Below are 15603 nucleotides of genomic sequence, written 5' to 3' on the forward strand. Positions count from 1 at the left end.
AAGGGACCTGGAGGTGGTGAAAAGTGCAAGACACTAGCCCTTTCTGCAGAGTGACAAGCTTACAGTAATGGGCGGTATGAGAACCTTGCACCTGTAGGCAGTAACAGAACCTTGAGCTGATTCAAAATGTGAGACACTAGCACTTGTGAGCAGAGTGAGAAGCTTTAAGTAATGGGCAGCATCAGAAGCTTGCACCAGGGGGCAGTAAAAGGACCTGGAGCTGGTTGAAAATGTGAGACACTAGCACCTGTCAGCAGAGTGAGAAGCTAGCAGATATGGGCAGTATGAGTATCTTGCACCGGGAGGCAGTAAAATGATCTGGAGCTGGCTGAACATGTGAAACACTTGCTACTTGTCAGCAGAGTGAGAAGCTTGCAGCTATGGGCAGTATCAGAAGCTTGCACTGTGGAAAGGTAAAAGGAATTTGAGCTGGTTGAAAATGCGAGACCGTAGCACTTCTCGCCAAAGTGAGAAGCTTGCAGTAATGGGCAGTAAGAGAAGCTTGAACTGGGAGGCAGTAAAAGGAATTGCAAATTTGAGACACTAGCACTGGTCAGCAGAATGAAAAACTTGCAGTAAGGCAATATGAAAAGCTTGCACCTGTAGGCAGTAAAGGTGCCTGGAGCTGGTTAAACGTGGAAGGCACTAGCCCTTTCAGCAGCTTGAGAAGCTTGAAGTAATGGCCAGTATGAGAAGCTTGCACTGGGAGGCAGTAAAAGGATCTGTAGCTGGTTGAAAATGCGAGACACTAGCACTTCACAGCAGAGTGAGAAGCTTACAGTAAGGAACAGCATCAGTAGCTTGCACCAGGAGGAAGTAAAAGGACCTGGAGCATGTTGAAAATGTGAGACACTAGCACTTGTCAGCATAGTGAGAAGCTTGCAGTAATGGGCAGCATCAGAAGCTTACACCAGGAGGCAGTAAAAGGACCTGGGGATAGTTGAAAATGTGAGATGCTAGCACTTGTCAGCAGAGTGGGAAGCTTGCAGTTATGGACAGTATAAGTAGCTTGCACTGGGAGGCAGTAAAAGGACTTGGAGCTAGTTGAACATGTGAGACAGTAGCACTGATCAGCAGATTGAGAATCTTCCAGTAATGGGCAGTATGAGTAGCTTGCACCAGGAGGCAGTAAAAGGACTTAGAACTGGTTGAAAATGTAAGACACTGGCACTTCTCAGCAGATTGAGAATCTTCCAGTAATGGGAAGTATGAGAAGCTTGCACAAGAAGGCAGTAAAAGGACCTGGAGTTGGTTGAAAATGTGAGACACTAGCACTTGTCAGCAGAGTGAGAGCTTGCAGTAATGAAGAGTATCAGAAGCTTGCACCGGGATGTAGTAAAAGGACCTGGAGCTCATTGAAAATGTGAGACACTACCACTTGTCAGCAGAGAGAGAGGCTTTCATTAATGGGCGGCATAAGAAGCTTGAACCAGGTGGCAGTAAAATGACCTGGAACTGTTTGAAAATGTGAGACACTAGCTCTTGTTAGCAGACTGAGAAGCTTGCAGTAATGGGCAGTATCAGAAGCTTCCACTGTGAGCTAGTAAAATGTCTTAGAAATGGTTGAAAATGTGAGACAGTATTACTTGTTAGCAAAGTGAGAAGCTTGCAGTAATGGGCAGTATGAGAACCTTGCACCTGTAGGCAGTAACAGAACCTTGAGCTGGTTCAAAATGTGATACACTAGCGCTTGTCAGCAGAGTGGGAAGCTTACAGTAATCGGCGGTATGAGAAGCTTGCACCAGGAGGCAGTAAAAGGACCTGGAGCTGGTTGAACATGTGAGACACTAGCACTTGTCAGCAGAGTGAGAAGCTTGCAGTAATGGACAGTATGAGAAGCTTGCAATGGGAGGCAGTAAAAAGACCTGGTGCTGGTTGAAACTGTGAGACACTTCCACTTGTCAGCAGAGTGAGAAGCTTGCAGTCATGGACAGCATCAGAAGCTTGCACCGAAAGGCAGGAAAAGGACCTGGAGCTGGTTGCAAATGTGTGACAGTAGCAAGCATTGCTCCACTTTGTAAATACGGCGCAGCAAAAAAGCCTTCCTAATGCCACGTTTTAATTAAAAAAGTGATGCTAATGTGACGCAGTAAGGTGCAAGGGGCTTGTAAGTATGCCCCCAAATCTTTTGGAGTCCAAGGGTTGGCCTGAGGTTTACAGAGTTATCAATTTTTTGTTGTCACAGCTCAAAAGTTAATCCGTTTGTCCCTGTTTCTTTTATGTCTGTCCACCTTTGGAAAGGGGTTGCCACTCAGGAAGATTTGCAACTTAATATTTCCATAGCATGCATCCATAATTTAAGTATTCTACGACAGACCACATACAAGATGTGAAAGGAGTACCAGAAAGATGCAAATAGAGGTCTCACTGAGATACATGCCTCTAAATGCATTCAGTTAGGATCATTTTAGAGTGTCAAGAATTGTTTTTGTGGAATGTTTATGTACAAAAGGCTTGCCTTAATGTCTTTACGATTTTACATTTCTTTACTTTCAGTGTAGCCCAGTTTTGGATCATTGGCTTGCCTTCTCACTTGAAATATTTAGTTTTTTTGGCACTTAGGAGGTGCATGGCTCATCACTGCTTTGTATGTCATGCACCAGGTCTGAATACTAAATAAAGTCAAAGCCAGGCCTATTGACTAAGTTTACATTTTATGCTTGTGACTTTAGAGGCGACCTCATACCATTAATTGTTCTTTTCTAAAAGATAGTATCAAAGCAAGTGCAGCATGAACAGAAAATGAAGAACAAGATGATATAAGGAAAAGCCTTTGAAATACAGAAATAAATCAAAGAAACTAATGGAGGAGACAGAAAAGTACAAGTGTGTGTACTGCATAAGGGGACTGGAGTAATAAATGAAGAAAACGGAGAGCGATAACAGAGGGATGAAGGTATTATACAAATGGAATTCAAGAAAAGGAACATGGAACGAAGAGGGAAAGGAGGGGATACTTTTCCAAGTGAGCAGAAGAAGGATATAAGCTGCTGGATGTAATTCAAGAAAATGAGGAATTGAAGTGTGAAAGTACGGTACAATGGATGCATATAGGCACAGGTGGTGAAGGAATGGATGGGAAATATATATGAGTCGAGAACAAACGGAGCAAAAGACCAGGGAGGAAGATAATAGGACAAAGTTTTGGAGAAAAAAGTTTACAAAGGAAGAAAGTTAAAAAGGAAGAAAAGTGCGTTGCTCAGAAATATAATCAGGGAATTCAGGAAAGATGCTGAGAGACTGGCCTGTGCATTTGTGGTAGATGTTTGTGTTGGAAACATAAGTGGAAGGATGTTTCGGATTTTGGGTAGACACATGCCTGGAAATGCTTAAGTGGACATGTGGTTTAATTCTACATATATGTATGAAGTTACAGTGGATACATCCACGGATGGCTGATTGAGTTTGTGGGTAAAATTAATATTGGGGAATACTAGATTGACACATGGATAATTACGGTTGGCCATGTGGTTTCCTAACGAATACATGCCTTGGTTCATCCATTGATTCTTACTGCAGGCATTCAAGGGTAGTTATATAGAGTAATGGATACATGCGTGAGAGCAAGATCAGATTGATGGATTGGAAAACTGTATTAATATTAGGACAACAATAGATGGGTGTATGTTTGGTGCTTCCATGTGTTGACAGTGGTGATGGTAGATACATGTGTGGATAAATGACTATGTTAATAGTGGAAATGTGTGGGTGGATGTTTAGTTTACTGGTGATTGGATCTATGGGCTGACATTTGTGAAAGGATGATCAGGTTGATGACTGGACACAAGCTTTGGTGACTTTAACGTGGTATAGACCAATCCTGTGCCATTCTTGATTAATTCTATGGAGCAGTTATCACAACATGTTCATAAAAGGCTATAATTCACCAGTTGATATAATTTTCCGAGGGTTGTGCAAGCTCTATTGGAACATAAGCAGCATTTTGTCATCCATTAATATAAGCATGACATTGAAAGCAGAGCGGAAGCTTAGCGCAGTTAGCTCCTTTTCCTTGAGCAGTTGTAAGTCTGTATGCAGTCAGGGTGTTCATGCACTCCACAACAACACTGCCGTGCCTGCCAGAGGGGAGTTAAAAACACCCTAGCCTATCCCTGCACAGGCAAGCGGACTGCACAAACGTTCAGGCAGTTGGCACCCAGAGGGTTTGGCTCTGCGTTAAGCTGGCTGGGCTTTTACCTGCTGATGAGACCTCCTCTACTGCTGGCAATGGTAGGATGACTTTCTCAGCTGCTGTAGGAGACAATGGTGGTCAGGTGTCAGCAATGCATCTCCATACTGAGCAATCACTCTAGGCAGAAATATCCTCAATAGGGCAGTACTGGGCCGACAAGTATTTTGATTGGATGACGACATCACGGTCAGTGGTGAGGCACAATATTCACTGTACATGCTGTCTCCTTTACATTCTTATTAATAAAACACATTAAATGCTATCAGAACACCGTTAGCATCTCATGACACCAACCAAGGGGATGTTGTGCCACATTCATCAAGTGAAGACACTTAAAGTAAGGAGGGTATAAAGACTTTCCAGTGCTAGTTTTGAGTCTGAATCCACAACAGGCAACGGAGAAAACTAAGTTGCAACAACAACGCAGTGGAGTTGTGAGGCAAAGACACATCTGTGAAGAATACAGCACCTATTCAGGATATAAATCCTACAGAACAGAACTACTCTTCCAGTATAAGAAGTTACATTTTCTTCTTATCTTGCAGGCCTGTGTCCCTTGAAATTCGTGGCCCTATTTGTTATTGTTCTGCATCTGAGCCAGTCAGAAAGGCACCCATTTTAAGAGACATTTCCCAGAATTTTCAGTAAGCGGTGACAGCAAGCGTGGTAGATTTATTCATTACACCAGTGTCTCTCTGCAGCCATTGGTCTATCCCTAGATGACTGTTTACTAGTCATCATCCTCAGTGAAACTGAACATCTCTGTAAGGGTGATTGAACACAGTGTGCTACACAGCTTGCTTAAGGTGCATGGAAAATGCTCTGAAAAGGAGTACCTTCTAGATAGACTGCAAGATGGATATTTCCATAAACAACCTGGTTCAGAATGGAAAAAAGAATAATAACAAACGTGTTCCGCATGCATCAAATGTGTTTTCATTGTGTGTATTTTCCAACCAACCTTCCACACCTACCCAGTCCACCACATGCCTTTAACCACTCCAGTTTACATCTTTACCTCACAACACCACAGAATCTCTGCAAGGATATCTGCATTTTTGTTTGTTTAATATGCAGACAGCCCAAGTGTGGAGACTGGACCCGTTGAGACCCTACTGGGTAAGGTCGCACAAAGGTATAAAGACCACTTAGCTCCCCAGAATGCACTTGTGCATTTAGTAAATGCAACTAAAAACATGTTGTTTGTTCATTACATCACCTCTGTCCATTCCAGGGAGATTTAAGACTGTATGAACAAATTCAGGGAATAAGAGAGCCAATGTGATAGATCACAGGGAGATTTAGGAGCAATTTATTGATCAATCTAAGTCAATTACAAGGATATTTTTGCGAGAATAAGGAAAATTGATATCTTTTGGGATCAGGGAAGCTTGGGCTGTCTGGTTAGGTGCATTTTGTGTGGAAACGTCAAACAAGTAAAAGTAGCAGCACCCATGTGGTACTTACATGGCTTCGAACATCTGCTGAGGCACTCAGCTTCTGTATCAAATTTATTTTCATTACCGCCGCACCCACCATACCAAACCTGGGTGCAGATCCCGTGCTTGTAGTCAAAGAACCATTTAACCTGAAATTCCGTGCACTGCATGCCCATGTCAAAATCCATCAAACAAGGATCTGTCAAATCTGAATTTCAAAATGGGCAAAAGTTATAATTTATAAACGCAGCCGCCACAAAAAAAAGAAAAAAAATGTAAAGGTTAAAAATTCTATTGCTCTTGTTGCATTTCCTCATGTTTTTGCTCTATATTTCCCATTGTGTTGAGCAAAGACACTTTTTGACCCACATGGCAGAGGTTGACTGGTAGATAAGTATGTTCAGGAGGGTTTCAATCAGGCCACTAAAAGGCCACTGAGGGTAAGAAACAGTGAGCCATACGAAAGTAGCCTGACACGTGTGACTCACAAGGAAGCCTATCATTCTTTGCTATGTTAGGCCTGTTGGCTTAACACAGCATGTGACTATGCTTCAGCCATATCAACATTCTATCTATCTTATAGGCCAGCCAGCGTCTGTCTTATTCCAAAATGGCTGCAGAAAGCTGCATTTCGACCCCAATAACCCTGCCCCTTATAATCTAACTGTCAGAACACTATAGGTTTAAGTAACTATAATGTAAGTGTTTCTCCAGCTGCCATGGTTGGGTTTTTTTCAAACTGACTCTTCCTCTGTATTGCTTTCGCCTCAAACCTTCAGAACACAAGGAAGTATGAAGAATCTGCCTGGCACCATCTTAAGGAGCAACCACGTGCACTGCAAGTAATCTGTGAAGTCCCCTGGGTTAGAGATCTGAGACATGGACGGGATTCTGTATCTCGTAGGTGGCAGTAGTTGGCACTCAATGGGGCTCGGCCACCTACAGGAATTTGTGGCAGGAATTCGTTCTGTACCTCAGATCTGCGGCAAAAGTGACAACCAAGGTTACTGAGCTTAGCAAAGATTGTCTTCAAGGTGGTCTGGTGCAGGACTCTTTCTGCTTCCCGTTTTGGAGAATTACAGAGTTGTATAAGGAACACAGTAATGGCATATTGTTAAACTGTAAAACGTTCAAATCGGTAAAGTATTCCAATCTGATGAGATTTTTCTCATAGACGTCAAGATGATGAGGGGTTTTGCAGGTGGTAACGTGAAGTTCTTTTTCGTCCTTGGACGTTACACTGAACTTCCTTATCTTTAATGTCCATTCGATCTCATGAAAGCCCCCCTCAGCCTCAACGCCCTGCCCTCACCGTCTTCCACTTGACTGCCATACTCTTCACCCGGACACTCAGGCATTTCAATCCCATTGTCGGGCAGAAAGTCGGCTTCTCTGTCTCAACCCCGGCGCGTAGCTTCCATTGATGCAGCATGTGCAGTGGCACCGGGCCAAAGAGGCCTGGGAATCCCACTGAGACCTGATTATTTCTGTACTTTATCATTTAAACAGCTGCCAGGGGCCCACTTTCTTCCTTCCACTGGGGGCCATGTCACACTGGCCACACTACTGTCTCTCCAACACATCTCTTCTGCACTTGCTTCCCAGGTCTTTTGTGAGTAGACTCGGGGGGGGGGGGGTTTGTTTAGAGAAGACAGAAGACGGTATGCAGACCTTAAACTTTCTGCTTACAAACTCCCTTACCACAGAAGTACACAGACGTCTAGAATGATGGATGTTTATGACATCAAGTGCATGCTGAAAACTGCTGATACATATACCCTGAGCTGTAGGGACCACACAGAAATAAACAACAGCCAGTCGCACTGGATGTGCTGAAGCGACTGCCACATTCCTCCCTCTGGCCCCAAGCCTACACTGAGTGCCCTGTAATAAAAGCTGGCCCTCCATATCCCGAAGTATCCCTAATATGAGAAGGCTAAAATGGGGTTCCCTCCTTTCCATAAATAAATGCTCTTTGTTTACCCTTTGCCAGTAACACAACAGGCATGACAACTCATCTACAGAGGGCTAACAGCGTAATCACCTAGCTGACTGTTTCTCATTTAATCGACCTCTGGAGGAAGAAAGGCTGAGTTAGCACCACCACGGTTCGAACCTATAATGTGCAGGTTGCACACTTTTCTCTGCAGTTGGCTTTTCTCTGCAGTTGAGCCAATAACACATGCAGCAATGCTGCAGAGCGTTTTCATTCTTTGTTTTTAGTCAGCACATACTAGCTCCTTTTTGTAGCACAATAAGTAAAGAGGTGATGCTATTACTCATCTCAAGGATACTAATTCCTTTGATCCTGGAAGGGTAACACGTTGAGTTGTACCTGAAGGGATTTGAACCAGGGGCAGGTTGGACACAGAACTCAACGACGAACACTGAACTCTCTGAGTTATCCTACCAGGGTTAAAATGGATAGTGAATACTACAGCTTTGTTTTTAGAGGGTAGGTACTGTAATCAGCCATGAAGGATAATTCTAACTCCTAAACTGCCAGTTGAGAGCCAGAGGTGAGGAGCCGTGGTGCCAGAGGCACTGGAGCACTTCCTTGAGGTGTTGAGGAAGACTGACCTGTAGATACCGATGCCCACTCCCAGCGGCACCCAGAGTTCGCAGCCAGCATATCATGGGACCCAGTGCACGGAAGGAAATGGGCACCCTTGTCGCTGTTTGAACTTTGACATGCAGCAATAACCAAGAGTCAGTTGGCTCTTTGCGCCCCTGGGCCCCGGAGCCCCTCTACCTGCTGCACCAAAAGAAGCTATGCCTCTGGGTACCCAAGACCTACTTCACACCAAGTGGGGAGTTCAGCTCGGTTCGCAGTTACGTTTCTGTTAATGCCCAACAAAACAATGTTCTGTCCGTTTCATATAAATGTACTCAAAATAAACTTGATGTTAGACAAGGATCAGGCCACCCAGGCTGACTCCTTTTGACTCTCTGAGCGTGCTGACCTTGCTCCATAACAAAACCAAGAGGGCAACATTTTCAAACAAAATAAACCCTCTTTCCATATAACATAATGCTACTGTACTACTGCTTCAAAACCATAATACCCAATCCAACTAGAAAACCAAACACCGCCTTAATCTCTGCTCAGCCTATTACTGTATGCACCGCGCTAGCAGAACCCTCCTGCCCTCTCTGGAAGGGCAAACTCAAACATCCCATATTTCAAGTACCCTCTAAACCTGAGCAAGAAAGGTTTTAATTTGGACATAGGCCTGAAAAAAACACAAACATACCGGCTAAGCACACTATATATCACAAATTAATTTAAATTGGTAAGTAAGCAAGACTACTTGCCAGATACTGCACTGGAGGCTATGAACAGCAACTCTTCAAAGTGGCACAAAAATGAGTCACTCCACAATGCATCACCCAAATACAAAAGCTCTACAACAGCCGAACTACATTCAACTACATTCATCGCAGAGAAAGTTGACAAAGTCAGAGCAGGCATTGTGCTAGCTATCCCCAATATAACCCTCTGACCTTCTAAAAAAAGGCTAGCAATGAGAACAGTTCCAGTTTATTGCTTGCTGAGGCAATATAAGTGCCCTCGCCTTTCAGAGGCAACAGAGCCCGCAAAGACTTGGCACACACCTACTCTGCATCCAGATCACCCAGATGACAAAAAATTGACTACATCCTCATTATATTGATGTAGGAAAGTACCTTCTTTTTGGCATGGTTACCCCCACTTTTTGACTGGTGTCAGTATGCTTTGACTGTTTTCACTGGGATCCTGCTAACCAGGACCCCAGTGATTGTGCTCTCTCCCTCTAAATTTGAGTGCCTAGGACTTTGTACACCCCACAATTGGCAAACTAGTGCCCCCATATAAGTCCCTACTATATGGTACCTAGGTACCCAGGGCATTGGGCACCAGGGATTTCCCATGGGATGCAGCATGTATTGTGCCACCCATGGGAGCCCATGCTAAATGTGTCTACAGGCCTGCCAATGTAGCCTGTCCGAAAAGGTGCAAGTACCCTTTCACTACAGGTCACTGCACCAGGTCACTGTAAGTCACGCCTATGGCAGGCCCTCCTAGCCTAGAGGGCAGAGTGAGGGCACCTGTGTGTGAGGGCAACCCTGCATGAGCAAACGTGTCCCTACTAACTCAAGCTCTATTGCACTAGACTTCATAAGTGCAGGGAAGCCACCACCTGTGTCCAGCTCATTAATGGTAGCTCCGAACCTGGGCATGTTTGGTATCAAACATTTCAGAATCATACACCAATGCTGTTGCCAGTATTGATTGTATGATTCCATGCGCTCTGGGGGCTCCTTAGAGGACCCCCCCAGTATTGCTCCTACTAGTCTTTCAGGGTTTTGCATGCAGTCTGCACGGCTGCCACCCTCCAGATGGGCTTCTGCTCTCCTGCGGCTTGACCATCTGAAGGAGAGGAAGGCAGAACAAAGGATCCCCTGTGGGAGAGGGAGGCAACACCATCTACCCTTGGAAAAAGGTGTGAAATGGCTTGGGAGGGGTAGCCTCCTCAGACCACCAGTGTGCTTTGAATGGCATATTTGGTGCCCTCCCTGCATAAACTGGTTTGCAGCAGTCCAGAGACCTCAATCCCTACTCTGGCCCAAAACTGGACAATGGAAAGGAGAGTGCCCACTCCCCTGTCCATCACCACCACAAAGGTGGTGCCCAGAGCTCCTCCAGGTAGCCACTTGATTCTGCCATCTTGAATCCAAGGCGGGCAGAGGCCGCTGGGAGCATCTGAGTGTCCAGGTCAGGAAGGTGACATCACAGCCCCCTCTTGATAGGTGGTCACCCTGCAAGGTGACCAATCCCCCTTCCTGGGCTATTTAGAGTCTCCCTCTTGGGTGGGTTCTCAGATTCGACATGCAAGATTCAAGCAGGACTCCTCTGCATTGTTTACTTCATCTTCTGGCCACTGGGACTGCAACTAGACCCTCCAGGAACCAACAATCTGCAACTACAGCGATGACTCCACTCTGCAACATTGTTTCTCCGGCTACTTCTAGCAAATGAAATATTTCCCAGGCTGTGCATCCTTTGAGGGTGGTGAGTCGTCAATCTGCACAAGAAGTAAGAAGGAATCTCCCTTGGAGTGAAGGAGTCACTCCCCTGCCTCTGCAGGCACCAACTGCAACCATGACCGACTGCATGGATCTGCTTTTCTCCAAAACTGCATGGATCCTGCATCACAGGTGGTGAGCTGGAGTGGCCCCCTTGGTCCTCTCTACCAGCTGTCCAACTTGGGAGACGGTAAGCCATTGCCTCTCCTTGCAGGACAGTACCTGTGTGCCCCATGACTCTTGCAGCCACCAAAGCTTGTATGCTCCTCCTCCAAGGGATCTTCAGGCTCTGTGTAGCGCCGGCCCCCAGCACTCCTGCATGCAAAGCACAGTCTCCAATCTGCAGCTCCAGCGACGTGGGACTCCTCTTCAGGTGTGCTGAGTGAGCCTCACTGCAACTCCTGTGCCTGCTGCCAGTGGGTTGGCTGTGGGGGCTGCCTCCTTTTCTTGTGACTTCCTTGACTGCTGAGGGTCACCTCGGACTTCCCTCCTTGGGTCGAGTCCCCTGGGATTTGCTGGTCCTTCTCAGCCCTGCAAAACATCTTATCCATCTCCTGCATTTGCCAAGGCTTGTTGGTGGTGTTCCAACACCAATGACAGACGGCATCTCAACCACCGACGTGGCACACTGGTGCTGCACTGCTGGCCTTCTTCGGCCACCGTCGACCTGGTCCTGCATGCACAGAAGGGTGGGTTGTGGCTCCTGCCATCACCGGACACTCCAACACGAACTGGACTGGTGTCCCCTTCCTTTGTAGTTCTTCTTCTTTCAGGTTCCACCTTTGGGTTCTTCCAGTCTTAGTTGGGTCTTACATAATTCTTTTCAAAAGTCCTCCTGTTGGTTTTGGGGAAAACCAGGAACTTACCTCTCCTCTCCTCTCCTGGTCACTGGGGGTCACTCTGGTACTCTCCTCTTGGGTTTCCTAGTTCCTCCAGCTCCCTTCTACGGATTCCACATCCTTGGGTAAGGGACTGCCTTTCACATTCCACTTTCTTAGTATATGGTTTGGCCCTCCCCTAGGGCCCTCACTGTTTATCTATACTTTTGCCAATACTTATTGCTTTCTGTGCTCTTTACTGATTGCTAGTGTATATATAAAAGTGTGTTTACTTACCTTCAGTTGGGGGACTGCCTATTCAGTATTCTAGCATTTGTGTTACTTTATTAACGTACCTTTATTTTTGTAACACTTTGTAGTTCTTTCATGTGTGATAGTGCTGTGTGACTATAGTGGTATTGAATAAGCTTTGCATGTCTCCTAGACAAGTCTTTGCTGCTCATTCACAGATACCTCTAGAAAGCCCTGGCTTCCTAGACACTGCCTACACTTCACTCATAGGGGATAGCTGGTAAAAGGTGATAACACCATAGGTGTCCAAAACACACCAGGCCAGCTTCCTTCCATTGACACATACACATCTTCAGTATGGCTACACTCAGCAACACCACACTGATGGAAGTAAGATTATGGATCAGGGAAAAAGGTTGGAGTAAAGAGTAGAGTTAGTTTAAAATTAATATTAGGGTTAAGGAGAATGTTACGCTTGGGACTCAGGAAGAATTCAGGGTTTTGGTACGATTTACAGTTGGGCATAGGGCTGAGATTAGGGTTAGGTTGAAATTTAGGTTGACGTTTAGGGATGGGCTTAGTGCTATGTTTAGGATTAGGTAAAATGATTGAGTAAATTCTTGGCTTAGGTTTAGGATTTGATTTAGGCTCAAACGGCAGAGTAAGGCCCAGCAATTTCATGAGGGGAAGTGAAAGGTTAAGGTAAGAATTAGGCTCAGAATTAAGATTTAGGAATTGAGTAGTATTTATGGTGAGGGTAAATGTAGATGGACTATCTGTTTACAAGCATTGATGTGGTGCCTAATTAAATTCCATGCATATTTTGTTGCTGAAGTTCAAGTCTAAGTAGTGGCCTCTATCTAATGGTAGATCTAGGTAGTGTTACTGTTTGTAGTGACCTTCAACTCAGCAGCCATAGTTGTAGTCTTTGCAGAGACCCTGGGTAATCCGTTAACAGCCTTTATCAAGCAGTCACAAGAATCATGGTACTCGAGGCTCAGAGAAATGTGATCTCAAACCAACATCACACCCAAATTGAGTCCCACGGAATCCTGGCTTAAACCACTCGGGACTATTTACAGCATGGTGTGACATCGGATCTTTACTCTTTTAGGGGAAACATCCTTTACCCCTTAGTCACAACAAAGACCTGCCTTTACACAGCAGTCACTACCTCGACTGCGACATTACCACATGTTCCTTTAACCTGCAATTCATTACAATGACTTGCTTTAGGGGATGCATTGTTGGACTGGTGTTAGATTTTTAAGTCCAACACCTTTCCTACTGTTGCATAGACTGGTGCTGGAATAATAATTTATACTATTCTAAAGTCCAGCGCCCCTAAGGCAAGTCGTTGTAACGACTTGCGTGGTAAAGTAATGCGTGGTAATGTCGGGGTAGTGACTGCGTTGCAAAGGCATGCGGGGTAAATTCATGCAGGGTTCCATCATACAACTCTCTGTTAGCATGCTCATTCTGCTAAACCTCTGTGCTGCCTTTAACTTGGTGAGCACACAACTATCCTGAGCCCTTTTTTTTTATCAGGGAGATACATGAAGAGGGAGTTTCCTGGTCGGCATACTAGAATGAAGGCACTTGGATTTACACTGTTATATTCTCCATCTCTATAGGATGCCTAACACACGGTCCAGGTAGTGAACCCACTCCTAGACAGAATCCACCAGTTAGATTAGGCCCACCTCTAGAAACGCACCACACAAGAGGGAAGATAAACTACACTTAATCGGAACAACTGGCAACACAACATAAGCAAATTTAATAGACAAATCATTGCAAACACTGGAAACTTCTGGAAACGAGTCATTTTAGCTAGAATACCATCCTGCACGCATGGAACCAAGATGTCTTGTGTGCTCTAGCCATTAGAAGCAAATGAGTTAGGAAGCACGTAGTTTGCAGATAAAAAACACAAACATTTAGAGCATTGCTTCCATCTATGCAGGGTAGATCTGAAGAACTGTGGAGAACTATGTCCCTTTCTCAAGCCACGTCTGGAATATAATGTATATTTCTGATGTTAGATATGGAGTGCAGTTCTGGAGGTCACATTTCAGACACTAAAGCGATAATATAGAGGAGAGGCAATAAAAGGGTGAAACGTCTGTACTAGAAAACGTGCAAAGACAGATGGGAAACCTTTGATATGCACCGTCTCCAAGGGATGAGGGGGAAGATGTGACAGACACATTTAAGTACCTCAGGGGTGTCAATAGAGTACAATAAGTAAGTACACAACAGAAGAGGTTTTGTTTAAGAATAAAGGTTTGTGGCATAAAATATGCTAAGGGGGAACTGGGAAAAAATAAATACTTTCATGGAAATTGTGTTAAATGCATGGAAGGTTGAGGACAACACGGCTGGTGAAGACGTGCAGTGTTGCTACCTCGTAGAGACGGACAAAGAAGTGGGGCCTGTGAGCACAATCTGCCCAGAATGTTTGAGATGCAGTGGGATGGCGTGATGCTGAAAAAGGAAAGTGACATTCAAGTGAAATCCACGAATTAATGAAGAGAAATGCATTCCAAGTTATGCAGCACAGATTGCTGTTCGAAATCCTGGCTGTGCCAAGATGTCGAGAGACACAGGTCACAAACAGGGCGGTGGTGTTCGCCCTTCAGGCACTTGGGCCGCGCTGGTCAGCTGGTGTCCAAACACTTCAGTCACCATGCACCGTTCAAAGCAAGAGGCTCTCGGGTATGAAACTGAGGACGAAGAGGGTGATTTTGTGGCTTTCTGTTTTAAGCTGTCCCCACCATTGAAGTCGTTAGCTGCTTCGATGAAAACAACATTCCACAAATGCTCTACACTGACATTATAGTCCTTGTGGCAGTAAATGGCACTTAACAGTGGGAGCCTGTAGCTCAGTCTGTAGCTGCTACCTTAAAAGTGCAAGAACCTGGAAGAATGCTTTTAATGATAGGAAAAAAAGTGTGCAAAGATACCAGACTCTTGTGACAGACAAGAAAGGACCACGGCCAAGAATTCCAAGAGATATTCACAGGAAGGCTAAAGTCTTAGATAGTAACGATGAAAGCCCATGGATGTTTTTTTCAGCAGCCATATCCATTCTCTTTTCACTTTTGTCCACTGATGTTCCCTTGCATTTTTGTTTTTAGAGTGTGGGCCTGATTTAGGTCTTGGCAGAGGAAAATACTCCTCACAAACGTGACGGATATCCCGTCTGCCGTATTATGATCCACATAGGAGATAATGGAATCGTAATACGGCGGACGGGATATCTATCACATTAGGCCCTGTGTTTGGGTGTGTTTATTTAGTAACAACCTTTAACATTAAACAATCTCTCCCTTTAACAAGGGTAAAAACTTTGCTACAGAGACCAGCTTCAACTTCTTTAAACAGAAGCCCAACCCCTCCTACCAGCACACGGCTGGCTGGCTCTCTGCCAAACGAAGAGCACTTTACTTCACGTTATCCTCTGAGCCTTGCCTAGTCTCCTTATTGAAACTTTTTGTGACTATGCACCTCTAAAAATGTACTTGTAGGAAAGTGCCACTGTTGGCATGGTTACCCCCTCCCCAACTTATTACCTAGTGTTGATGCCACCTATGATTGAAAGTGTGCTGGAACCCTGCTAACCAGGCCCCAGAGAGTGTTCTTTCCTTAAAACTGTACTATTGTTTCCACAATTGGCACAGCCCTGGCACACAGTTAAGTCCCTTGTAAAAGGTACCCATGATACCAAGGGCCCTGTGACCAGGGAAGGTCTCTAAGGGCTTCAGCATGTATTATGACACCCTAAGTGACCCCTCACTCAGCACATGCACACTGCCTTGCAGCTTATGTGTGC

General features: G+C 45.0%; 1 protein-coding gene across 1 annotated transcript in view; it reads right to left on the bottom strand.

Moving 5' to 3' along the window:
- COL6A3 (collagen type VI alpha 3 chain) overlaps window positions 1–15603 on the bottom strand; it is a 291731-nt gene that overhangs the window by 16959 nt on the left and 259169 nt on the right. Inside the window, exons 44-45 of the mRNA XM_069225565.1 lie at window positions 5660–5839; window positions 4198–4251 (exon numbers count right to left, since the gene is read on the bottom strand). Coding sequence (XP_069081666.1) covers window positions 4198–4251; window positions 5660–5839 — 234 coding nt within the window. The remainder of the gene's footprint in view (window positions 1–4197; window positions 4252–5659; window positions 5840–15603) is intronic.

This window comes from Pleurodeles waltl, chromosome 3_1 (genome assembly GCF_031143425.1).
Source record: "Pleurodeles waltl isolate 20211129_DDA chromosome 3_1, aPleWal1.hap1.20221129, whole genome shotgun sequence".
NCBI lineage: Eukaryota > Metazoa > Chordata > Amphibia > Caudata > Salamandridae > Pleurodeles > Pleurodeles waltl.